At 43.1% G+C, this 26,577-nt stretch overlaps 1 protein-coding gene across 2 annotated transcripts in view; it reads left to right on the plus strand.

Moving 5' to 3' along the window:
* Positions 1-26,577, plus strand: part of dpydb (dihydropyrimidine dehydrogenase b) — a 138,264-nt gene that overhangs the window by 3,079 nt on the left and 108,608 nt on the right. For both annotated transcript variants that reach the window (XM_039003827.1, XM_039003828.1), the window contains exons 2-3: positions 8,751-8,861; positions 15,060-15,142. In XM_039003827.1, coding sequence (XP_038859755.1) covers positions 8,751-8,861; positions 15,060-15,142 — 194 coding nt within the window. The remainder of the gene's footprint in view (positions 1-8,750; positions 8,862-15,059; positions 15,143-26,577) is intronic.

A 26,577-nucleotide genomic window follows, 5' to 3' on the forward strand; every position in this document is an offset into this window, starting at 1 on the left:
GGGTAAGTTCACCTTGATTGCTCTGTTAATCAATCAGCAAGTCACAGATCATTCCAGGACTTGCCAACACGAGACTGCCCCCCCCGGCACACCCCATCTCTCCCACTCCTCCACCCATCTTCTTATCTCTCTCTCTCTCTCTCTCTCTCTCTCTCTCTCTCTCTCTCTCTCTCTCTCTCTCTCTCTCTCTCTCTCTCTCTCTCTCTCTCTCTCTCTCTCTCTCTCTCTCTCTCTCTCTTCGCCCAACAGTGAGCTAAATCACACATCGTCCATCTTCTGCTGCCCCCTTTTCCTTTAGTTAAATAATTCCCCTGAACACAGGTGACAGCCCTTCTCCTCCTCCCGGTATAGTGTGTTTAAGCACCCTCTGGCCCAGCTTGTGAGGTCAGGAACGTGTGGTGCTCTGAACTTCTACCCCGCAACGCTTCCCACCCTCAACTCAGCCCTCCTCCTCATGCAAGATAAGGTCCCCTTGACTGGGACAGTTAGCCAATCACAATCATGTTCTTTTTCTTGCAATTTGAGAGAGTATATTTACAATAATAGAGCCACTATATTTTACTATGTGCAACTGGAGAGAACAAACTTAATATTGATTCAAGCATGCTTTCTCCCCCTAGGCGAGAAATGCTATGTTGCTTTAGCCTATAAGCTGGTTTCAATCGAATTGGGCCTTTGGCCTGGGACCACGGCCTTTAGTTGTGCGATTTTGTTAGATTTAATTTCCCCATTCTAGTTAAATACAGCGATATTCAGGGATGAACCCAAGGAGGACAGCCTACACTCTCCATAACCTGTATCACTGCATCAGATGTTGGAACTGAATTAATATTGCTGAATGCCTCCAGTGCAGTAGGATACTGTTGCTTTATCTCACCCATGGCGGATCAATATGTGGAAATTCATCTATCGATTTCCAGGTGAAGACACAGAGCAATAAGACAGTGAATTGCCAGCTGATGTTTAACTATCCAGCTCCGGGGAGGAAATATGTTACTTTTATGAAAGACTAGAATCTCTGAGGGAGTGGCTGGGGTCTCTTCTACTGATCTCTGGGCATTCTGAGACCTTAGTCAAGTTTGTTTGAAGTATGATGCTATTCAAAATGGCATTGTGGGAAATTGGAGGGAGACTGACAGAGCTCTTTGTTTGCACTGTGTTATTCTTCATACCCCCTCAGTTTCATGATGCAATAGCCTATTACTAGGATCATTGGTGTCCTACTAAAATTATCTCTGACTGTATGTGGGCTATACCTATGAGTGAACAATGACTTATATATACACTAAATTACTTATAGGGGGCGCAGTGTTGAGCCCCCCCCCCCCCCCCTCCCCCCCGCCAACACACACACCCCTACTCAGGGTTTTTCTTTATTTTGCTATTTTGTAGAATAATAGTGAAGACATCAAAACTATGAAGTAGCACATATGGAATCATGTAGTAACCAAAACAGTGTTAAACAACTCAAAAGATGTTTTATTTTTGAGATTCTTCAAAGTAGCCACACATTGCCTTGATGACAACCTTGCACACTCTTGGCATTCTCTCAACCAGCTTCATGAGGTAGTCACCTGGAACAGGTGTGCCTTGTTAAAAGTTCATTTGTGGAATTTCTTTCCTCCTTAGTGCGTTTGAGCCAGTCAGTTGTGTTGTGAGAAGGTGTGGGGGTGGTAAACAGAAGATAGCCCTATTTGGTAAAAGACCAAGTCCATATTATCGCTAGAACAGCTCAAATAAGCAAAGAGAAACGACAGTCCATCATTACTTTAAGACATGAAGGTCAGTCAATCTGGAAAATGTCAAGAACTTTGAACGTTTCTTCAAGTGCAGTCACAAAAACCATCAAGAGCTATGATGAAACTGGCTCTCATGAGGACTGTCACAGGAAAGGAAGACCCAGAGTTACCTCTGCTGCAGAGGATAAGTTCATTAGAGTAGACTGCACATCAGAAATTGCAGCCCAAATAAATACTTTACAGAGTTCAAGTAACAGACACAACTCAACATCAACTGCTCAGAGGAGACTGTGTGAATCAGGCCTTCATGGTCGAATTTCTGCAAAGAAACCACTACTAAACGACCAATAAGAAGAAGAGACTTTCTTGGGCTAAGATCCACGAGCAATGGACATTAGACTGGTGGAAATCTGTACTTTGGTCTGATGGGTCCAAATTTGAGATTTTTGTTTCCATCCGCCATGTCTTCATGAGACACAGAGTAGATGATTGGATGATTTCCACATGTGTGATTCCCACTGTGAAGCATGGAGGAGGAGGTGTGAGGGTGTGGGGGTGCTTTGCTGGAGACACTGTCAGTGATTTAATTTAGAATTCAAGGCACACTTAACCAGCATGGCAACCACAACATTCTGCACCGATACGCCATGCCATCTGGATTGCACTTAGTGAGACTATCATTTCTCTTTCAACACGACAATGACCCATGGGCTATTTGACCAAGAAGGAGAGTGATGGAGTGCTGCATCAGATGACCTTCCCTCCACAATCACCCAACCTCAACCCAATTGAGATGGTTTGGGATGAGTTGGACCGCAGAGTGAATGAAAAGCAGCCAACAAGTGCTCAGCATATGTGGGAACACCTTCAAGACTGTTCAAGACTCATGAAGCTGGTTGAGAGAATGCCAAGAATGTGCAAAGCTGTCATCAAGGCAAAGGGTGGCTACTTTGAAGAATCTAAAATTGAAAATATTTTATTTTGTTTAACACTTTTTTGTTTACTAATTGATTCCATTTGTGTTGTTTCGTAGTTTTGATGTCTTCACTATTATTCTACAATGTAATAAATAAAAAATAAGAAAAACCCTTGAATGAGTAGGTGTGTCCAAACTTTTGACTGGTACTATATATGTGACTCACCAACTGGATTCGGTCTTATGCAGTAAAATGTTTTACATTGGATAAAAATAGAGACTCAGAGCTACAAAATGGTATATCATACACAACATTTTTGAGGAACAATGGAAAAGTAATTCTGCTTTGAAAGTTGATACAGTTGTCAACTCACCTTTGAGAAAAGGGCATTTGAATGTTTTGGTACCTACTGGAGAACTCTCCTTTGTCTACACCTATCCAGCATTGTTCACACCCTCTTAAGCCAGCCCCACCCATCTCTTTATGGATTCACATGAGGTCATGTGCTAAACAGTGAGGAGTGAAGTAAAGATTAAGACTAAAAGTGGAAGTAGTCTACAATAAGGAAAAATTCCAGGTAAACAGAAAGTGTTCAGATAGAAATATTTGATAAATATTAGATGACGCTTACCCAGACACACTTGTCTAAATTGATGGGTCATGTGAAAGAAATGCTGTAACCTCCAGTCACATCCAGTGGTGGAAAAAGTATTACATTGTCATACTTGAGTAAAAGTATAAATCATTACTTATATTAAACCAGACGGCACAATTATTTTCTCTCTTTTTTTATTGACTGATAGCCAGGGGCACACTCCAACACTCAGACATAATTTACAAACTAAGCATTTGTGTTTAGTGAGTCTGCCAGATCAGATGCAGTAGGGATGTTCTCTTGACAAGTGTGTGAATTGGACAATTTTCCTGTCAACATGTAACGAGTACTTTTGTGTGTCAGGGAAATTGTATGGAGTAAAAAGTACATTATTTTCTTTCGGAATGTAGTGAAGTAAAAGTAAAAGTTGCCAAAAATATAAATAGTAATGTACAGATACCCCCCCAAAAAACCTTAAGTAGTACTTTAAAGTATTTGACCACCGCCCAAATGCCTTCACACCAGTACATTAGCATACTTTATATACTGTTACACACGCACTTATCACATAGTATTCCATACATAAGTTAAGGCCATGCAACCTGAGTTGAAACCTGAGTGAGGTGCACATGTACAGTACATAAACAAATGCATGCGCCATATATTCATGTGGTGGACACTTGATATTGTTGTGGTATGTCACAAAATCATGTTACGACCACACATATCAATATTCATTTTATATTTATAAGTCTTGCTAAGTGGATGGGTCTCTACAGAAGGTTTAAACGGTACAGCCAAATGGTTACTTGCATAATAGCAACATCAGAGATAGATCATGTCAAAATAAAATATACAGTATGTACAAGAACAATATCAATAACGATATCAGTGATAGACGATGTAGTTACTGTATATGCATAAAATCAGGGGTAAAGTGGCTGAGCAGCAGGATAACAAAAATAAATTGTAGTAGCAACTTACGTGTTAGGAGAGTCATTTGAATAGAGGCACTGCAGATAGTGCTGATGACTGGTCCGTCCAAACCACGAATGAACAAGGGAATCTATATTCGGAGAGCCTGTTTCTGTCCTGCCCTCGACTTCGTTGCAAAACTCCCTGATCTTCTCAAAAAGATATGTTTGTCTAGCTGTGTCCAGTCCAGGTGGTGCTTGTACAGGCAGACCATCTATGGGAGGAAGGATGTCAGCGTTGCGCAGCAGCTGAAACCTGGTCCCGACAGTCCAAAATCTCCTTGGCGACAATAACACCAGGCTCCAAAGCTGTAAAACAGGGAATAAAAACAACAAAACATCAGAAGACATTACAACCCTGCACAACATCAATTCAACTCACAAGTTTAGATTAGAAGAATAACCTCATGCAATGCAATGAAAATGATTTTCACCTGAAGTGCTGGTACTGCTTGATCTGTGGCAGCGGCCTGAAGTACGGAGTGTTGTAGCCAGCCATCGCTTTCCACCAGCACCGTACCATCCTCCAGTCCAACCAGCTGTGGGATGTTGACCCCTGTCACAGTGCTGTCCTTCACAACACCAGCAATCTCAGACAATGTTCACTCTGGTCTTTCTGAAGCGCTGCTTGATGAGGCCGAAGCACCAGTCAGGGGCAAACTTGGTGTGGCCTGTGATCAGGAAGTGAAGGTCCAGACTGTGGTGGAGCTTGTGCATGGTCCACCAGGCACAATACCAGAGCACAAACTTGTTATTGTTTTGGCCACTGCAGTTATCGCAATTCAGGTCCACACGTGTTTCCCCAACTTCGTATTTAATTGAAATACTGTAGAATTCCATTCAGTCCTATGGAGGACTGCTCCTATTGTGGAGTGCCAATATGGCCGACTGGTGACTTCAAGCCTCTCAATGGCCGAAACATCAGCAGTCCAGAGTTTAAATACCACTGCTAAACGGCTGACATCGCTTCCTAATTTCTGCAGTGTGTGATTGTGATTTTTACTGACTCTGTGGAATTAGTGATGTGGGTGCTGGGTGTGATCAGTGGAGACTGATAAAGTCAGCCTCCACTGCTCCTCAGAGGACTGCGAGGAAAGGAGAATATAATCGTGTTTAAAATTATATCTGGAAGCCTCCTGCGGGAATGGTTTTCTCTACCCTAAAGGCATAGCAAGACACTTCCCCAAATGATTTGTTTGATAATGTATTCTTATTCTTGAATAAAATAGAGGGCTGTTATCAATATCATATAATATTAATGAAAGCTATTTTTAGAACTGTACTTGGTTCATTTTCTGGTGTTTTTAGGGTGTAGCCTAACTATAGAAATGAATGAAACTTGAATCATAGGCAAAGTCTGATAAAGAATACCACAAATGCTCCGCATCTCAAAATAATACAACTGTTTCCACACAACAGGCACTGGACCATAGGCTGAATACAGAGTGTACTCTCTATACTTCCCTTACATACATTGATAGTGGTTTTAATAATAGATTCACTGTGCGCGATAGAAAATCAGTTTCTCACTGAAGTGCAAATTGTTGCTTCAGGTCTGGCTGACCTGTTCATTCCCCCACTGAAACCTAAGAAAAAAAATAACTTGCAGATAGCAGCCCCGTTTTATTGTTGTTGTTTGTGTCATTACCTGAAAAATACTCAAATATTGACAAGACAAAAAAGTTAGTTCTGAAACATTTGATAACAGCGTACCACAATTTACACTCTACTTATAAACGTACTGAGAGCTGTAGGGCATTCATCCATGTTCATTGGTATGCGGGTCTCTGTTGAATGACATCTTGGATCTGCTTGCTTTGTGTTTCAAGCTTTAATGGTATTATCCAGCTGGCACCCACCTCACAAGCTGCCTTCAAGTCTCAGTTCAGCACCAGGACCAAAGGGGGCTCATTTCAATTTGCGCTTGGCCTTTCTGTTCTTCCCTTTATCTGATTGTGCTAGTCGTGGGTACTGAAACTAATGCAGACATGGTTCCCCTTTACCCTACAAAGAGCATGAAATGAGTATTAGTGTGCCAGTGATGGCTGTTTCCTTTTCTGTTTATGCCCCCCCATTTCCCTCCTCTCCCTCAGTTAGCTTGGCTGTTAATTGTGTTTGCCATCTGAACAGAGGACCCTGCTCTACATTTGTGTCCATCTTGAAAGACTTGCTCATACCATGATCATTTGACTGGCAACCGTGAATCAATGGGCAATGTGTGTCAGAGAAAGTTACCTCACAGGATGAGAATCTAGTACTCAGCCTCAATGTGGGTCTTGTTTCACGATGCATTTGCCTGCTTGTGAATTATGGATTAGATGAATGTGTTGTGTAATTAATACAGGTTGATATCACAATCCGATGGTGTTTTAGCACAATCAGTGTTAAAGGGAAAATCCATTAAAGAACTATCTTTGAGTATTTTTGTATTAGTCCACTGTTGATACAGTCCCATAATATTTTGCATGTCAGCAGTCAAGTTTCAAGATATTGGACTTTCAAGAAGCAAAGTGTCACAGGCCACATTTTAAAATGATTTACTTTATGATTACTTTAGAGAGTAGAAATTGACATTTTCTCTACATATAAACATGTAGCCTAAAGGTAAACATACAGTGGGGCAAAAAAGTATTTAGTCAGCCACCAATTGTGCAAGTTCTCCCACTTAAAAATATGAGAGAGGCCTGTAATTTTCAGCATAGGTACACTTCAACTATGACAGACAAAATGAGAAAAAGAAATCCAGAAAATCACATTGTAGGATTTTTAATGAATTTATTTGCAAATTATGGTGGAAAATAAGTATTTGGTCACCTACAAACAAGCAAGATTTCTGGCTCTCACAGCGCTGTAACTTCTTCTTTAAGAGGCTCCTCTGTCCTCCACTTGTTACCTGTATTAATGGCACCTGTTTGAACTTGTTATCAGTATAAAAGACACCTGTCCACAACCTCAAACAGTCACACTCCAAACTCCACTATGGCCAAGACCAAAGAGCTGTCAAAGGACACCAGAAACAAAATTGTAGACCTGCATCAGGCTGGGAAGACTGAATCTGCAATAGGTAAGCAGCTTGGTTTGAAGAAATCAACTGTGGGAGCAATTTTTAGGAAATGGAAGACATACACGACCACTGATAATCTCCCTCGATCTGGGGCTCCACGCAAGATCTCACCCCGTGGGGTCAAAATGATCACAAGAACGGTGAGCAAAAATCCCAGAACCACACGGGGGGACCTAGTGAATGACCTGCAGAGAGCTGGGACCAAAGTAACAAAGCCTACCATCAGTAACACACTACGCCGCCAGGGACTCAAATCCTGCAGTGCCAGACGTGTCCCCCTGCTTAAGCCAGTACATGTCCAGGCCTGTCTGAAGTTTGCTAGAGAGCATTTGGATGATCCAGAAGAAGATTGGGAGAATGTCATATGGTCAGATGAAACCAAAATATAACTTTTTGGTAAAAACTCAACTCGTCGTGTTTGGAGGACAAAGAATGCTGAGTTGCATCCAAAGAACACCATACCTACTGTGAAGCATGGGGGTGGAAACATCATGCTTTGGGGCTGTTTTTCTGCAAAGGGACCAGGACGACTGATCCTTGTAAAGGAAAGAATGAATGGGGCCATGTATCGTGAGATTTTGAGTGAAAACCTCCTTCCATCAGCAAGGACATTGAAGATGAAACGTGGCTGGGTCTTTCAGCATGACAATGATCCCAAACACACTGCCCGGGCAACGAAGGAGTGGCTTCGTAAGAAGCATTTCAAGGTCCTGGAGTGGCCTAGCCAGTCTCCAGATCTCAACCCCATAGAACATCTTTGGAGGGAGTTGAAAGTCCGTGTTGCCCAGCAACAGCCCCAAAACATCACTGCTCTAGAGGAGATCTGCATGGAGGAATGGGCCAAAATACCAGCAACAGTGTGTCAAAACCTTGTGAAGACTTACAGAAAACGTTTGACCTCTGTCATTGCCAACAAAGGGTATATAACAAAGTATTGAGATAAACTTTTGTTATTGACCAAATACTTATTTTCCACCATAATTTGCAAATAAATTCATAAAAAATCCTACAATGTGATTTTCTGGATTTTTTTTCTTCTCATTTTGTCTGTCATAGTTGAAGTGTACCTATGATGAAAATTACAGGCCTCTCTCATCTTTTTAAGTGGGAGAACTTGCACAATTGGTGGCTGACTAAATACTTTTTTGCCCCACTGTATGCTATACTAAAACACACAAAAAAATCCTTCTTACCATTAACGATTCGGCCTAAAACAATTCCTATGTGCCTCAATGCTCTCTCCTTTTTACGTCTCTGTTTCTTCCAATATAACCTGCATTTCCTCACATGTACTACACTCAAACCCACTCAATACTGAGACCCTTGTGGTGTTGCAACCCACTCTCACAGCTTATTGTGATCAGACACGAATCAGAAATAGACACGAATTGTCTATTTCACAATAGTGTGTTGGGTCAATAAGCCGCCCTGTGTTAATGAGCCATGTTCAATGTGCCACAGAGTATCCTGTCTCTGAACCCGAGGGTGCAGACCCACGCTGCCATCCACTCAACGGGCGCCAAGAAGACAGAAAGGAAACACTGGAAGAGAAACCCAGAGAAGAGCTGTGATGTAAGTCTGCCATCTTTCCTTCCTCTATACAAACTGTTTTTCATTATGCTCCATGTTCATCTCTAGGGCCAGACATTTTTCCTGACCCTGTGACCGACCCCAGAAAAACTGTAGGCCCAGGAAAAATAACTAGGGCCCAAAGTTTTTTTCTGGAGAGGTCACTTAGTGAGAAAAAAGCTCTGATCCTATGATGTAGTTACATTCATATCTCAATCATTCTTAATGTCACGCTTCCCTCTTCAGTCCTCATTGAAATATTTTGGAGTGCCTATCAACATCCTGAAGTATCAGCTTTAATGGGACATGAATCAGAAAGACCATACCCAGCAGCTGCTGCCCTAAATCGGTTAAATATTGCACATTTCCTCTGCTTATCGTCTCATAGCTCCAGCCTCAGTCAAGGCTCAAAACCATTTTCAAATGCAATTTTTCTTATGCTTTTCCCCTCTGCCATGTGGCGATTGTTTTATTTATTAGAACAATCTCGTTTCCAGAGAACCCATATTAATAAGATGCTTATATTATGTTGGCAATTCCCAACACTAAGCATTTTGTCTAATTATTAATAATAGGGTCTCTAGATGTTGGATTAGACAAATCCTTTGCAGACTATAAATGCAACACTGGTAATTTCAGTGAAAATGTCAATGGTTCTCCCAGTGGCGACCTGTGCTCGCGGTTGTAATTGGAAATGTAATTACAGTATATTGTATTGTATAGCACAAATGAGCTCGGCTAACATGTTAGAAGACTTTACAGAATCAAGTCCTAAATCATAAACATTACAGCCTTTTCAGCTGTCCACCGCACTTCACTCTCAACATGCTAAATTGGCATTGGCAAGGGTTTTTTTTAATGAAAAGCTTGTGCCTCTTTGTAACCCCCCGGGCAAGATGTCACAGAGGTGTTGGTTTTGTAAGGGCTAATTCTATTAAGGCAGACTGGCAGTGTATTCATTGTGTTATCCAAGAGGTCAGAGGGCAAGGTTGATTGGGGGGTGGAAAGGTAATTGCACATGGGAAGAAAATTTCCACCTGCCATTACAGGATAGCACAGCAATAGCAGGACCAAAACAGCTGATTACAATATGCAGACTAATATGGGTTCCCTGAGGGAAGGGAATGAGGGAGCGAGAGCAGCAAGCCGCTAGAACGGGAACATATGGAGTGTTTTTTGTGTTGATTTTTCCAAACACGTTATTATTAGTTCATCCTAAAGCACAAACACAATATAATAATCACAATTTAAGTACTGTTAATGCAGCTTTTAATATTATTCCCAGCAGCACCACGACAAAGCTCAATATGTTACACTTTGAATGTGGGGTAGGGGGAAAAACGTGTATGCATTTAAAATAACAGTCGCTAGTGAAAGTCTACACACCCCTTGCACAGTCTTCACATTTCTCTGCCTTAAAATTCAATCTAACAAAGGATTAAATTCGATTTTTTCCCCCATTCGATCTGCACAACCTACTCCACATTTCTAAAGTGAACAGTTATAGAACATTTTCCTATCGCCTTACAAATACTAAATGAGGATGTATTGATTGCGTATGTCTTCACACCCTTGAGTTTATACGTGGTGAAGCACCTTTGGCAGCCAATACAGCTGTGAATCATTTGAAATATCATTCTACCATCCAAAAAACTCATCTTAGAGCAACATAGTGAGCTCTATTTTCATGTCATCTGACCAGAGCACCGGTTCATATCCAAGTGACAATGCCGTTTAGCAAACGCCAGGTGTTAACATTTGTTGGACGACATGAAAATAGAGCTCTTTGGCCACGCCCGCCAGTGGTGGGTTTGAAATGAGAATGCATGAGCAGAAAAGAACCCCATACATACTGTAAAATATGGTGGTGGAGCTTTGATGTTATGGGTCTATTTTCCTTCAACTGGTCCTGGGGCCTTTGCTGAGGTCAACGACATCATGAACTCTACCCAGTATCAGGATATGTTATCCAAAAACCTGGTTGCCTCTGCCAGGAGGCTGAAACTTGGCCGCAAGTGGATCTTCCAGCAACACAACCACCCCAAGAACACATCAAAATCCACAAAGAAATGTTTAATTGGTCACAAAATCAACATTTTGCAGTGGCAATCTCGTTCTCGGGACTTGAAATCCATTGAAAACCTGTGGTTTGAATTGAAGAGGGCAGTCCATAAGCGCAGACGAATGACATCAAGGATCTGGGATGATTCTGTAGGGAGGAATGGTCTACGATCCCTCCCAACGTGTTCTCCAACTCATATAACATTTTAGAAAAAGGCTCAGTGCCATTATCCTCACAAGGTGAGGTATTGAAAGGTATTGAAAACAGGGGTGTCATTCATTTTGACCCCTACCTTTTCGCAAAAAATATTATATTACTTGTTAAACAAAGTCTCTTTCTCCAAGCAATTGTATTAGTATAAAATAATATAATTTTAATATTTAGTAAATATTTTCTTAACTCCATTTCTTGAACTGCATTGTTGGTTAAAGGCTCGTCAGTAAGCATTTCACGGTAAGGTCTACACCTATTGTGTTCGGCGCGTGTGACAAATAAAATTTGATTTGATCGTCACTTTACCCTTACCTATATGTACATATTACCTCAACTAACCTGTAACCCCGCACATTGACTCGGTACCCCCTGTATACAGCCTCGTTATTGTTATTTTATTGTTGCTCTTTTATTTTTTTCTTTCGTTTATGTAGTAAATATTTTTCTTCACTCTTATTTTTCTTTAAACTGCATTGATGGTTAAGGGCTTGTAAGTAAGGATTTCACGGTAAGGTCTACCCCATGTTGTATTCGGCTCATGTGACATAACATTTGATTTGATTTGAATTTCACTTTCATTTGTTGCATACAATACAGCTCAGTATGTGAATGATATACAGTCATTTTTACTCATCTTTATCAAGGGTGTCAATCATTTCGGACCTCACTGTATGTCCATTGTTTTAATCAAAATTCCTCAAGCTCAGTTGGTCGGGAATCATTGATGGACAGCAATATTCAAATCTTGTTTGCAGATTTAAGTCAGGGCGGAGTCTGGACCATTCAGGAACACTCCACACCTCTTTGGCATTCAAATGTGTGTAATAAACTTCTATCCCAGGGTTAGGTCTTCAGAAGACTTAGGGGGATTTATCTGGGCTTTGCTCCTTTCTTATTTATTTTGCTCCGAACAAACTCCTCAGTCCCTGCTGGTGACAAGCAGACCCAGCAGACCAGATTTTAACTGAAAAATCCCATTTACATAAGTATTCAGACCCTTCACTCAGTACCTTGTTGAAGCACCTTTGGCAGCGATGACAGCCTCGAGTCTTCTTGGGTATGACACAACAAGATTGGCACAACTGTATTTGGGGAGTTTCTCCCATTCTTCTCTGCAGATCCTTTCAAGCTCTGTCAGGTTGGATGGGGAGCGTTGCTTCACAGCTATTTTCAGATCTCTCCAGAGATGTTAGATCGGGTTCAAGTCCCGGCTCCAGCTGGGCCACTCAAGGACATTCAGAGACTTGTCCCGAAGCCAGTCCTGCGTTGTCTTGGCTGTGTGCTTAGGGTCGTTGTCCTGTTGGAAGGTGAAACTGTGCCCCAGTCTGAGGTTCTGAGCGCTCTGTAGCAGGTTTTCATAAAGGATCTCTCTGCACTTTGCTCCGTTATTATTTCCCTTGACCCTGACTAGTCTCCCAGTCCCTGCCACTGAAAAACATCCCCACAGCATGATGCTGCTGCCACCATGCTTCAGGCATGGATGTTGGCAGGTTTCCTCCAGACATGACGCTTGGCATTCAGGCCAAAGAGTTCAATCTTGGTTTCATCAGACCAGAGCTGGGCTGTCATGTGCCTTTCACTGAGGAGCGGCTTCCGTCTGGCCACTCTACCATAAAGGCCTGATTGGTAGAGTGCTGCAGAGATGGTTGTCCTGAAAGGTTCTCCCATCTCCACAGAGGAACTCTGGAGCTCAGTCAGAGTGACCATGGGGTTCTTGGTCATCTCCCTGACCAAGGCCCTTCTTCCCTTGATTGCTCAGTTTGGACAAGCAGCCAGCTCTAGGAAGGGTCTTGGTTGATCCAAACTTCTTCCATTTAAGAAGGATAGATGATGGAGGCCAACTTCAACCCTGCAGAAATTGATTGGTACCCTTCCCCAGATCTGTGGCTCGATACAATCCGGTCTCGGAGCTCTACGGAGAATTCCTTCGAACTTGTTTTTTGCTCTGACATGCACTGTCAACTGTGGGACCTTATATAGACAGGTGTGAGCCTTTCCAAATCATGTCCAATCAATTGAATTTACCAAGGGTGGACTCCAATCAAGTTGTAGAAACATCTCAAGGATGATCAATGGAAACAGGATGCACCTGAGCTCAATTTCGAGTCTTATAGCAAATTGTCTGAATACTTATGTAAATAAGGTATTTCTGTTTTTTATTTGTAATACATTTCAAAAAAAATCTAAAAACGTGCTTTCGCTTCGGTATTATGGGGTATCTTGTGTGGACTGATGAGGATATTTTTTTATTTAATACATTTTAGAACAAAATGTGGAAAAAGTCAAGGGGCCTGAATACTTTCTGAATGCACTGTATGTTGCGCTAAGAGTTGCAAAGTCGGTAGAATATTATTCAAAATATTCAATATTTTTTTCTATAACATCATTTACTTTGAGAATGTGGAGTATGTTGTGTAGATCGGTCTCCCGGGTGGCGCAGTGGTCTAGGGCACTGCATCGCAGTGCTAGCTGCGCCACCAGAGACTGGGTTCGCGCCTGGGCTGGGTTCGCGCCCAGGCTCTGTCGCAGCCGGCCGCAACCGGGAGGTCCGTGGGGCGACGCACAATTGGCATAGCGTCGTCCGGGTTAGGGAGGGTTTGGCCGGTAGGGATATCCTTGTCTCAGTATGTAAAATGTATGCACTCTACTGTAAGTCGCTCTGGATAAGAGCGTCTGTTAAATGACTAAAATGTAAATGTAGATCAGTAGGGGGAAAAACATGTCATTTGATCCCTTTTTAAATTTAAGGCAGCAAAATGTGAAGACTGTGCAAGGGGTGTGTAGACTTTCACTAGGCACTGTACATATCAATTACCCGAGAGCCTCCGGTGTTTTTAATGGTAGGAGGCAGGAGAATTAAAATTATATATGCATTAGCTTTATAAAGTCTCCCACCCCACTCCCTATGCAACTCCTCTCCACTCCCTACACAAACTTCTCCCTGCTCTTTAATCAAAAATGGGCCTACTGTGATGGCTGTATTTACTTGAATGGTTTCTCTCTCCAGTCTTTTCTCCCATTGTGCATCATTAAGAGGATTAAGTCAGTGAACTGAGTCTGGGCCTGAACTGTATTAGGCTATTAAATAAAGGAAACAGCTTATGGTGAACTTTGTATACGTTATAAAATGGATCTCAATAAAATCCCCCCAGATAATGTAAACCGTGTCGCGTTACTATGTTAAATAGCACAAATTAATCCTCCTTATTTGAAACAGGGAATTTATAAGAGGTCTGTAGCTATAGTGCATTACTCAGTGGTCTAATCCCCCTAAAAGGTCATATATATAAATCTTAGTTAATCTCTATGGTAATGTATTAGTTTAGAATGTATTCAGCTGTTATAGTATTTTCATGGCTCTGTTTTAAAGGATGGACTCGTCATCTCATCATGCTACAGTATTTAATATAGAATCTCTCTCTCTCTCTCTCTCTCTCTCTCTCTCTCTCTCTCTCTCTCTCTCTCTCTCTCTCTCTCTCTCTCTCTCTCTCTCTCTCTCTCTGTCTGTCTGTCTGTCTGTCTGTCTGTCTGTCTGTCTGTCTGTCTGTCTGTCTGTCTGTCTGTCTGTCTGTCTGTCTGTCTGTCTGTCTGTCTGTCTGTCTGTCTGTCTGTCTGTCTGTCTGTCTGTCTGTCTGTCTGTCTGTCTGTCTGTCTGTCTGTCTGTCTGTCTGTCTGTCTGTCTGTCTGTCTGTCTGTCTGTCTGTCTGTCTGTCTGTCTGTCTGTCTGTCTGTCTGTCTGTCTGTCTGTCTGTCTGTCTGTCTGTCTGTCTGTCTGTCTGTCTGTCTGTCTGTCTGTCTATCTCTCTCTCTCTCTCTCTCTGTCTCTGTCTCTCTCCCTGTCTCTCTCTCTCTCTCTCTCTCTCTCTCTCTCTCTCTCTCTCTCTCTCTCTCTCTCTCTCTCTCTCTCTCTCTCTCTCTCTCTCTAGAGCTGCGTCAAGTTGGAGAACAACTTCGACGACATCAAGCACACAACTTTGAGCGAACGTGGGGCACTCCGCGAGGCGTTCAGGTGAGAGGAGGAAGCGATGAGAGGAGATGAGGGGGTCACCATGGAAACGTCCCCGTTGCCATGACAGGAGTGGTGATGGAAGGATGGGGATGGGGGGTTCTAAGTCATTCCTCATTATTGGAGGAACAAATGAGTTTTATAGTCACCATTCAGCCTCTACCTCTCGGAGGGATTCATTTGTCTGAAGGGGAGGCCTCCCCCGAGGCCAGCGTCTTGGCTCTTAAACACAGGAAACGCCAAGCCTGGCTGCACGCTGGAAAAAATGTAAATGTTTCATTTGTTGCTGCTCGCTAGAAAATAATGCTTATGGGAGTCCCCAGGCAGTATTGGAGTACTTTAAGCGTTGAATCATAAGGGTGTTTGCAATTAGAGCTCAAGATTTATTTAGCAGTCATTGGAAATCACAGGAGGGAGACCTTTGACATTGTGACAAGATTGCCAATCTGTTCTCTTGTCTGAAGATGTTTGCTTTACCACATGGCTAGATACATCAAGGACTGATTTAATTCCACAGTGACAAATAACATGCATACATCTCAAAGTCTGTCATAAGTAGAAGTACATTACACGAGCAAAACATACATATAGATAGACTGTTCTGAAATATAATAATTATAATAATGGTTCCATAAGCCATTTTACTAGAATATAGTACTGTACAGTATATGGTTAAGTTTTATGAGTTCTGTTTGAGCAGCCAATACGATTCACAGGTTTGAAACAAGATGACACTAGTTCTTTTAACAGAGTGTTTGATCAATACCTTCCGGAACTATTTTGAAACAGTGAAAGTGAACTTTATTCTGTTGGTCTATGCTTCTCTCTGTTTGCTGAGTCAACACAGCCAGCATCGTTGTAAGGTCAGTTGGGTTGTTACGGCTCAACTTACCTTGTCCATTATGTTTTCCATGTTCTAAGCTATGTTTTCAAAACTATTATGTTTACATGAACTCAGATTATTTCCAGGTATAGACAACATCCTAAAAAATAAATCTAGGTATCTTTATTAGAAAGAATACTTTATTTGCCTTGACGGAGTGATGCTGAATGTAAAACATGGCTTAACTTACCCCACTACTCCCTACCTGTGTGAGCGGGCGAGGGCCCTGCAATACTAATGAAAGATGCAGGTTCCCTGACAGCTAATAATGTCTGACATCAAAGTCCAGCCCGTGCCTTTATCTCACCACGATCACAGTAGATGGCAAAGGAAGGGCTGGAGAGTCGGAGAGGGAGAGGGAGGGGGCGTGTTCCTCCTAGGGTAAGGAGGGTGTGTGTGTGTGTGTGTGTGTGTGTGTGTGTGTGTGTGTGTGTGTGTGTGTGTGTGTGTGTGTGTGTGTGTGTGTGTGTGTGTGTGTGTGTGTGTGTGTGTGTGTGTTCCTCCTAGGGTAGGAGATGAGGGGTTGAGTGTGAGGGTGGGTGGGTCGTAGGGCTGGTGGGGTGTGTTGTCAGTGGCCACGGACTGCTGCAGCTTGCTGACATCCTGTTCTCATTACTTATGTTGAGTCATCCAGGATCCAGGAAGTGATGTATTCAGCAGGGGTTGAAACATAATTTTTTCCCCAATAGTTTTGTTCTGAACAGAACCATTCTTTTTTTGTTCCATTCCACTGCAAAATAAAGTTATGAACCGGTTCGAACCAAGAACAGTACCGGTTTATATCGTTCCTTTCTGTTCCTTTTTAAACCTCTGAAGTGTATATATACACTACCGGTCAAACATTTTAGAACACCTACTCATTCAAGGGTTTTTCTTTATTTTTACTATTTACTACATTGTAGAATAACAGTGAAGACATTAAAACTATGAAATAATACATATGGAATCATAACCAAAAAAGTGTTAAACAAATCAAAATATATTTTATATTCTTCAAAGTAGCCAAATCACAGACAGTGTCACCAGCAAAGCACCCCCACACCATAACTTTCCTCCTCCATGCTTTACAGTGGGAAATACACATCCGTTCACCAACACCGCGTCTCACAAAGACACGGCGGTTGGAACCAAAAATCTCAAATTTGGACTCCAGACCAAAGGACACATGTCCACCTGAGGCTGGTAACTCTAATGAAGTTATCCTCTGCAGCAGAGGTAACTCTGGGTCTTCCATTCCTGTGGCGGTCCTCATGAGAGCCAGTTTCATCATAGCGCTTGATGGTTTATTGCGACTGCAATGAGTAGATGTTCTAAAACCTTTGACCGGTAGTGTATTTTTACAATTTAGCTCAACATTAATTTACCACACCAATCAGTGCTGATAGAGCAGCTTGCTCTGTAGCGGGTAAGCGATTTAATGTGTATAGAGAAGTCATTAAGAGCAAATTGTATTTTGCAATAACAGCATGGTTTAATCATAATGAAAGACAAACACACACACTATGCTGTCAGTCACAGTGTAGGGCGTGAGATGCAACTAAAATTTTGAGGGAAGCTTGCTTTGAAGCGCAGGGCATCATGTTATGACATGCATTGTCTGAATTAGGCCCACAGAATTATACCTATGGAGGAGCAGCCTCTATTGAGGAACTTTGAAAATCTTTGAGCTTCCGAGTTGGTTTACCATTGGACAAGAGCAAACGTTAGCTAGCTAACTAACAAGCTTTTGTGTGCAGAGCAGCACTAAAATTCAAAACACGTCTTACCTTTTTGTATCGTAGTTAAGAAATCCAAAGTGAAACATGATAACTATAGTATCCTTAATTAGCATTGAAAAAGTAAATCCATTCTTCTCTAATTAAACATCTCCCTAATTTCTGAATTACGCTTGTAACGTTGTCAGGCGGCTACAGTAACCTATGCTTCAGAGGGGAGGGGGAGGTAGCTTACACACACACACACACACACACCCACAGGCACAACATTTTGGGCTGACAAGCAGATGCTGGTATACGTTTCTGAATGACAGAGTGAGGGCTTTGCATTGATGCATTGTTGCGATTTTTGTGGGACTGGAAAAGAATGCCTGGAATGTAAAATAGCGTTATTAACTGGTTCCTATGCTTTTAAAATAACAGTTCTGTTCCGGAACAGTATAGATCACTTTCAGTTCGGGTTCTGTTCCACAAATCATTTTGTTATTTTCCGTTTTTTTATTCTGTTCCCTGAAATGGTTCCAACTCTTGATGTACAGTATTACATAATTAATAGAGTATGTTTTAAATGCACATAAGTATGGTAAATGTGCACATATTTCTGTTTAAAAAGTGTATTGTTCAAAACAAGCTGTTCAGTTACTTACTACTCTACCACTTAGTGACTCTGCTAGCAACAGCAGCAGGGTGCACAGCCGTACAAACATTGCTTGGATTGTTTTGGCTGCTATGAGGGGGAACTACCCCAATGAAATCGCAGGATTCCACAGCAGAAATTTAACAGCAGAAAGTAAGTGGACCGTCCTGAGGCGCTCAAATATGCACTCAGTCAGAACTTCTGGGTCTGCTCTAGTCTCCCTCCCAATGAGTCTCTCGTGCCAGACGGCTTACTTCCACACATGAGCCTAGATCTTCTCTATCATGTACAAATGGAGCTAAAGTAAAAAGCTAATTGTAATTCAATTTTATGTCACTAATTATAACAGTCATGGGAGCATTCAGACCCCTTATTCAACATTTTGTTACATTACAGCCTTATTCTATAATGAATTAAAAATGAATTTCTCTTCATCAATGTACACACAATACCCCATGATGATGAAGCGAAAACTGATTTTTTAAAACAGAAATACCTTATTTACATAAGTATTTAGACCTTTTGCTATGATACACAAAATGTTGCTCAGGTGCATCCTGTTTCCATTGATCATCCTTGAGATGTTTCTACACCTTGATTGGAGTCCACCTGTGGTAAATTCTATTGATTGGACATGATTTGGAAAGGCACACACCTGTCTACAGTATATAAGGTCCCACAGTTGACAATGCATGTCAGATCAAAAACCAAACCAGAAAGTTAAAGAAATTGTCCGTAGAGCTCAGAGACAGGATTATGTCGAGGCGCAGATCTGGGGAAGGTTACAAAGGATTTCTGCAACATTGAAGGTCCCCAAGAATAACGTGGCCTCCATCATTCTTAAATGGAACAAGTTTGGAACCACCAAGACCCTTCCTAGAGCTGGCCGCTCTAGAATCTCAAATATAAAATATATTTATTTGTTTAACACATTTTTGGTTGCTACATGATTCCATATGTGTTATTTCATAGTGTTGATGTCTTCACTATTATTCTACAATGTAGAAAATAGTAAAAATAAAGAAAAACCCTTGAATGAGTAGGTGTGTCCAAACTTTTAACTGTATATACAAAAGTATGTGGATAAATGGTCTGGGGCTGTTTTTCATGGTTCGGGCTAGGCCCCTTAGTTCCAGAAAGGAAATATGAACTCTACAGCATACAATGACATTCTAGATGATTCTGTGCTTAAAACTTTGTGGCAACAGTTTGGGAAAGGCCCTTTCCTGTTTCAGCAAGACAATGCCCCTGTGCACAAAGTGAAGTGCATATAGAAAAGCTTTGTCAAAATCTGTGTGGAAGAACTTGACTGCACAGATCCCTGACCTCAACCCCATCGAACACCTTTGGGATGAATTGGAACGCCGACTGCGAGCCAGGCCTAATTGCCCAAAATCAGTAAAGGGGGGGACCAACTACATATTAATGCCCATGATTTTGAAATGAGATGTTCGACGAGCAGGTGTCCACATACTTTTGGTCTGTAGTTTATACAGTGCCTTTGGAAAGTATTCAGACCCCTTGACTTTTTCCACATTTTGTTACTTTACAGCCTTATTCTAAAATGGATACATTTTTCCTCATCTATCTACACACAATACCCCATAATGATTAAGTAAAAAAAGGTTTTAGAATTTTCTTCAAATTATAAAAAATTAAGATGCTACAAGCTTGGTACACCTGTATTTGGGGAATTTCTCCCATTCCTCTCTGCAGATCCTCTCAAACTCTGTCAGACTGGATGTGGATCGTCGCTGCACAGCTATTTTCAGATCTCTCAAGAGATATTCAATAAGGTTCAAGTCCGAGCTCTGGCTGGGCCACTCAAGGACATTCAGAGACTTGTCCCAAAGCCACTCCTGCGTTGTCTTGGCTGTGTGCTTAGGGTCGTTGTCCTGTTGGAAGGTGTACCTTTAATCCAGTCTGAGGTTCTGAGCACTCTGGAGCAGGTTTTCATCAAGGATCTCTCTGTACTTCGATCCTGACTAGTCTCCCAGTCCCTGCCGCTGAAAACATCCCCACAGCATGATGCTGCCACCACCATGCTTCACCGTAAGGATGGTGCCAGGTTTCCTCCAGACGTGACGCTTGGAATTCAGGCCAAAGGTCTGAGAGTCTTTAGGTGCCTTTTGGAAAACTCCAAGTGGGCTGTCATGTGCCTTTTACTAAGGAGTGACTTCCGTCTGGCCACTCCACCATAAAGGCCTGATTGGTGGAGTGCTGCAGAGATGGTTGTCCTTCTGGAAGGTTCTCCCATCTCCACAGAGGAACTGTAGAGCTCTGTCAGAGTGACCATCGGGTTCTTGGTCACACACCTGACCAAGGCCCCCCCCCCCCCCCCGATTGATCAGTTTGGCCAGGGGCCAGCTCTAGGAAGAGTCTTGGTGGTTCCAAACTTCTTCCATTTATGGATGATGGATGGCCACTGTGTTCTTGGGGACCTTCAATGCTGCAGAATGTTTTCTGTAACCTTTCCCAGATCTGTGTCTCGACAAAATCCTGTCTCGGAGCTCTACGGACAATTCCTTCAACCTCATGACATGGTTTTTGATCTGACATGCATTGTCAACTGTGGGACCTTATATAGACAGTTGTGTGCCTTTCCAAATCATGTCCAATGAATTTAATTTACCACAGGGGGACTCCAATAAAACTGCAGAAACATCTCAAGGACGATCATGTAATGAACACGATGGGAGACAGAGAGCTGGTTTCAAGCGCAAGGCACAGCAGGTGTTTATTGGTAAAGGACCACAGGAGGAGGCAGGTAGCTGGGTCCAGGGGCAGGCAGAAGGTCATACACAGGGGGTCCAAAAAGGCAACAGTACAGGCAGGGTAAAGGCTAGTAACGTTTTCCGGGAGATCAAGCAATAGGTTGATAACAGGAAATCCAATTCCCTGCCTATACAGTTAAAGTAGGGGGATGAGTCGGCACATCTCGGAGAACCGGTCCACTACAGCTAAAATAGTATTGAAGCCCAAAGTCTGGCAGACCAGTGAGGAAATCCATGGCGATGTGGGACCATGGTCTGTGTGGTGTAGGTAACGGCTCGAGCTTACCGGTAGATAGTTGGCGAGGGCTCTTCGCCCATGCACAGACGGGATAGGAAAGATATGTAATCTCGGACGTCTGCTATTAAGGATGACCACCAGAACTTGCGTGTCAGTATCTCCGTGGTTCGGGTGTTCTCGGGATGGCCAGAACTCAGCGAGGTATTGCACCGCTGCATTAGTTGGGGTCTGATGGAGGCCGGAACATAGGTCTTGCCTGCAGGGGTGTCGGGAGGTGCTGGGTTGTGGAGTAGGGCCTCTTGGACGGCTGTTTGGATTTCCCTCTGTATGGGTCCCACAACACAAGACGGAGGCAGGATGGGCTCGGGAGCTGGAATAGAGAAAGGGGAGTCAAATAGACAGGATAAGGAATCAGCCTTCACATTTTTCTTGCCAAGCAGATAGGTGACGGTGAAGTTGAAGCGGGGGAAGAAGAGTGCCCAGCGAGCATGTCTGGGGTTGAGCCTCTTAGCACTTCTTAAGTACTCCAAATTGCGGTGGTCGGTAAGGACAAGGAATGGGTGATGAGCTCCCTCTAACCAGTGGCGCCACTCATCGATAGCCAGCTTAATGGCGAGGAGCTCTCAGTTCCCAACATCATAGTTCTTCTGAGGGTGACAATTTCTTGAAAAAGAAGCCACATGGGTGTAATTTGGGAGGTGTCCGTACCCGCTGAGAGAGAACCGCTACTACGCCGACCTCGGATGCATCAACCTCCAGAACAAAAGGAAGGGTAGGATCTGGCTGCCTAAAGATGGGGGAAGAAGTGAAGAGGTATTTCAAGGTCTGAAATGCAGTAAGGGCGGTGTCGGTCCAATGGAGGGTATGGGTTTATTGACTGGTGAGAGCTGAGAGGGGAGCGGTTGTGCTGCTGCAGATTTGGATGAACCGACGGTAGTAGTTGGAAAATCCTAGGAAACAATGTAATTCCTTTACGGTGGTAGGTTTGGGCCAGTTAAGCACAGCCGTGACTTTGCCTTCGTCCATGTTGACCCCTCCTGGTGTCAACACGAAACCTAGGAAGGTTACAGTAGTAATGTGAAAGGCGGTCTTCTCAGCCTTGACATAAAGATGGTGGTCCTGTAGCCGTTGGAGGACCTGTTGCACATGCTGCACGTGTTCTGCAATGGAGTGAGAGTAGATCAAGATATCGTCAATGTACACGATGAGGAACTGGTTGATCATGTCCTGGAAAACTTCATTCATGAAGGACTGGAAGACTGCGGGAGCATTGGTGAGACCGTAGGGCATAACCAGGTATTCGTAGTGACCCCTAGCGGTGATGAACACCGTCTTCCACTCATCCCCACTTCAGATACGGACCAGGTTGTATGCACTACGTAGGTCCAGTTTAGAGTAGATGGTAACCTGTCCAACTTGTTCTAGTGCGGCCAGAATCAAAGGAAGAGGGAAGCGATTCTTGATGGTAAGGTCATTGAGGGGTCGGTAATCTATGCAGGGACGGAGACTACCATCCTTTTTTTTCACAAGAAATAAACTGGATGCAGCCGGCGACATGGATGGACGGATGAATCCCATGTTGAGGGCCTCTTCTATATAGGTGTCCATAGCCTCATTCTCTGGGATGGACAAGGGGTAGATCCGACCCTTAGGGGGGATGCCCCAGGAAGGAAGTCGATCGTGCAGTCCTCCGGGCAATGAGGGGGCTGAATGGATGCCTTTTTCTTGCTGAAGACAGTCTGGAACTGGGCATATACAGTTGGGATGTGGGTTGGAATGGCAGACTCCGATTCTTCTATAGAGGTGGCTCGACAGGGTAGATTGAAGCAGTTCTTAAAACAGGCGGGAGACCATGACAGCAGTTCCCCTGCCGCCAGGAGATGGCAGGGTTGTGAAGGCCTAGCCAGGGGTGATCGAGGATGAGGGGTTCTTTAGGCGAAGACAACACCATTAACTGAATGACCTCAGAGTGAAGGAGGCCAATCTGAAGGGTGATACTTTCGGTCATGCGAGTCACAAGACCAGTTCCGAGAGGTTGTCCGTCCAGCACATTAATCCTAATGGGAGGATTAACAAGGATTAGTTTGACTCTTAACTGGTGTGCCAATTGTTCTTCATTGAAATTACCTGCGGCCCCAGAGTCCACTAGTCCCTCCACAACCTGAGTGGTCCCATTAGCAGAAAGAAGAGCCGGGATACCAAACTGCCTTTTGGTAATATTCAAAAATGTAGAGCTGCTTACCCTGGCGGAAGTGGAGGGGCTGTGATCACCCCTTTGTGGGGGGCAAACCGGACAGCTATTGAGTAGGTGGTTACTCTCTCCACAATAGAGGCACAGGTTTTCACGTAACCTCCGATGTCTATCGGCAGGTGTGAGAGGGGCGCGGCCAAGTTGCATGGATTCGGGGCTATTAGACTATGGTGGACGAGAGAAGGGAGTGGAAGACTCACAGGCCATGGGCAACTGTATTGGTCGGCGGTCCACCAGTAGGTTGCCAATGGATATGGACATCCGGAAGTATTGGTTTGGGTCTGTTAGATCTCCTCTGCAGGCCAGTTCGAATTGTAACTCCCGATTAAGACCCCTCCGGTAGACTGTAAGGAGCTCTGGTTCACTCCATCCACTACCGGCAGCCATGGTACGGAACTCAAGGGCATACTCAGTGGTGGAGCGACGGCCTTGTCGCAGCTCACATAACAGGTCCCCGGTGTGACGACCTGAAACTGAATGGTCGAACACCTCCTTGAAGAGGGCGTGGAAATGTGATTCAGAGGACAGATCAGAACTTTGAGCGGCCCACAGGGCTGTGATCCAATCCATAGCTTTGCCTGTGAGTAGGGAGATGACGAAGTCCACCCTGTCTTTGTCAGTGCTGAAGTCATCGGGGTAATGGTCTATGTACAGGTTACATTGCATGAGAAATCCTTGACATTTCCCTGGGGAGCCGTCGTATTTATTAGGCATGGATATGGGGGGAGATGAACGAGAGGAGGCTGTGGCACCTGATATCGGTGAAGCAGGAATGGACTGGCGAAGGAGGTCGCAGTTCATCGATTCGTCCCTCCTGTCGGGCTAGACGTAGCTGCAGCTCCGCTGAGTCCATCTGTCGTTTTTGGTGAGGTATTCTGTAATGAACACGATGGGAGACAGAGAGCTGGTTTCAAGCGCAGGGCACAGCAGGTGTTTATTGGTAAAGGACCACAGGAGGAGACAGGTAGCTGGGTCCAGGGGCAGGCAGAAGGTCATACACAGGGGGTCCAAAAAAGCAACAGTACAGGCAGGGAAAAGGCTAGTAACGTCGTCCAGGAGATCAAGCAATAGGTTGATAACAGGAAATCCGATTCCCTGCCTGTACAGCTAAAAAAGGCGTCGTTAGTGAGGCAGGCAAAAACTATCATAAATGGGGGGATTAAATTACGGGGAAAAAAGCGTTCCGAATAGAAGTGTGTCACAAAACAAACAATACCTCACAATGATGGGGTGCAAAGAACTTAACTAAATAGTGTGTGATAATGACAGGTGTGTGAACAGGTGATCATAATTCAGGCGATTTGGATCTGGAGAGTGAGCTACGTTCAGGGGATCTATGTGTTTGAGAGTGTGAGCTGGAAAGTGGGCTGGAAAGTGAGCTGCTTTCAAGGGATCTACGTGTTTGAGAGTGTGAGTTGGAAGCAGACGTTATAGATCAATGGAAATAGGCTGCAGGCTGAGGATTTCCCAAAAAAATATATACATTTTATAATAATGCTGTAACGTAACAAAATGTGTAAAAAGTCAAGTGGTCTGAATACTTTCAGAAGGCACAGTATATATTAATTTTTTTATTAACTAACTTTATTGACTAACTAAGTTCTTTGAGAATGAAAGTTATGTAACTAGTGCATCATGCCGTCACAGCCGTTGCTGGAAGAAGACCAAGGTGCAGCGTGGTAAGCGTACATTTTCCTTTTTATTTCAAAATGTCGCCAACAAAACAACAACCGAAAAACAACCGTGAAGCTTACAGGGCATTAGTGCCACAAACAAAGTTACTACCCACAACGAAAGGAGGGAAAAAGGGCAACCTAAGTATGGTTCCCAATCAGAGACAACAACAGACAGCTGTCCCTGATTGAGAACCCTACCCGGCCAAAACATAGAAACACAAAATCATAGTAAACAAAACATAGACTGCCCACCCCAAATCACACCCTGACCAAACCAAATAGAGACATAAAAAGGCTCTCTAAGGTCAGGGCGTGACACATGCTTTGTGACATTACATTATCTATACCCTAGTTAGATAACGTATTTTCGCTGCTTCTGGTGCACTAATTTGTTGGTGAGCCGGCTGCTTGTTCTAAATACTATAATCTATTCAGTAGCAGCATGTGCAGCAGTGGTCATTGGGTTTTGGACAAGCAAACATGAAATAGATGCATTTATGTTGTTGTTCAAATGTACATATTGCTTTATATATCTTCACAAAGAAACTCTTGGTAGTTTGAAAACTTGGCATCATATTTCTGTCATGCTATTTTGTTGATAAACTCCAACCACCACCCCTCCTCTCCTAGCACCGGTATTCAACCAACAGCAGCCGCCACTGCCTGCAACAGGGTTGTACAATTAAAGGTGAGGTGGATTTTACATGGGTTATTTAATAAAGAAGAGTATGGAAACAGAACAGAAACTGGATAAAAGAGTCTGTCCTTCCTTACATAATAGGGCTGTCGAACAATTTGAATTTACTGTGATTAATCCCGATTAACCGCAAATTCAGAATGTGCTCAAATTGAGACGGAATTTTTTTTATTATACAAAAAAGCATTACAAGAATATTGACGTCTAGATTTTGTCCAAAAGTAAATCTTGGCAAAATCTGGTAAATTGATTTTCTTTAAACTCAATGTCAACTTGTTCTGACATCGCGTTGTTGCTTTTATCTGTGTAGATGATGTATTTGGATGTTTTCGGTGTATGTTGAACAAGATCATATGTGTGTCTTATGTGCACTGAGGTGTAGTTTATTTTCAGCATTTGCTGTATTTTTGCAGAGGGATTGCCATTTGGCTCAGTTTTTGAACATCTTTTTTTCCCTTTATAAAAATCGACGGTGAGCATTTGAAGCTGCTAACGACCCATCAGAGACTTGTGAGTTGTGACCAGACAAAAAGGCTTTCAACACAGAGACACTGAAAGGCATTGATA

Source organism: Salvelinus namaycush, chromosome 11 (genome assembly GCF_016432855.1).
Source record: "Salvelinus namaycush isolate Seneca chromosome 11, SaNama_1.0, whole genome shotgun sequence".
Taxonomy (NCBI): Eukaryota; Metazoa; Chordata; class Actinopteri; order Salmoniformes; family Salmonidae; genus Salvelinus; species Salvelinus namaycush.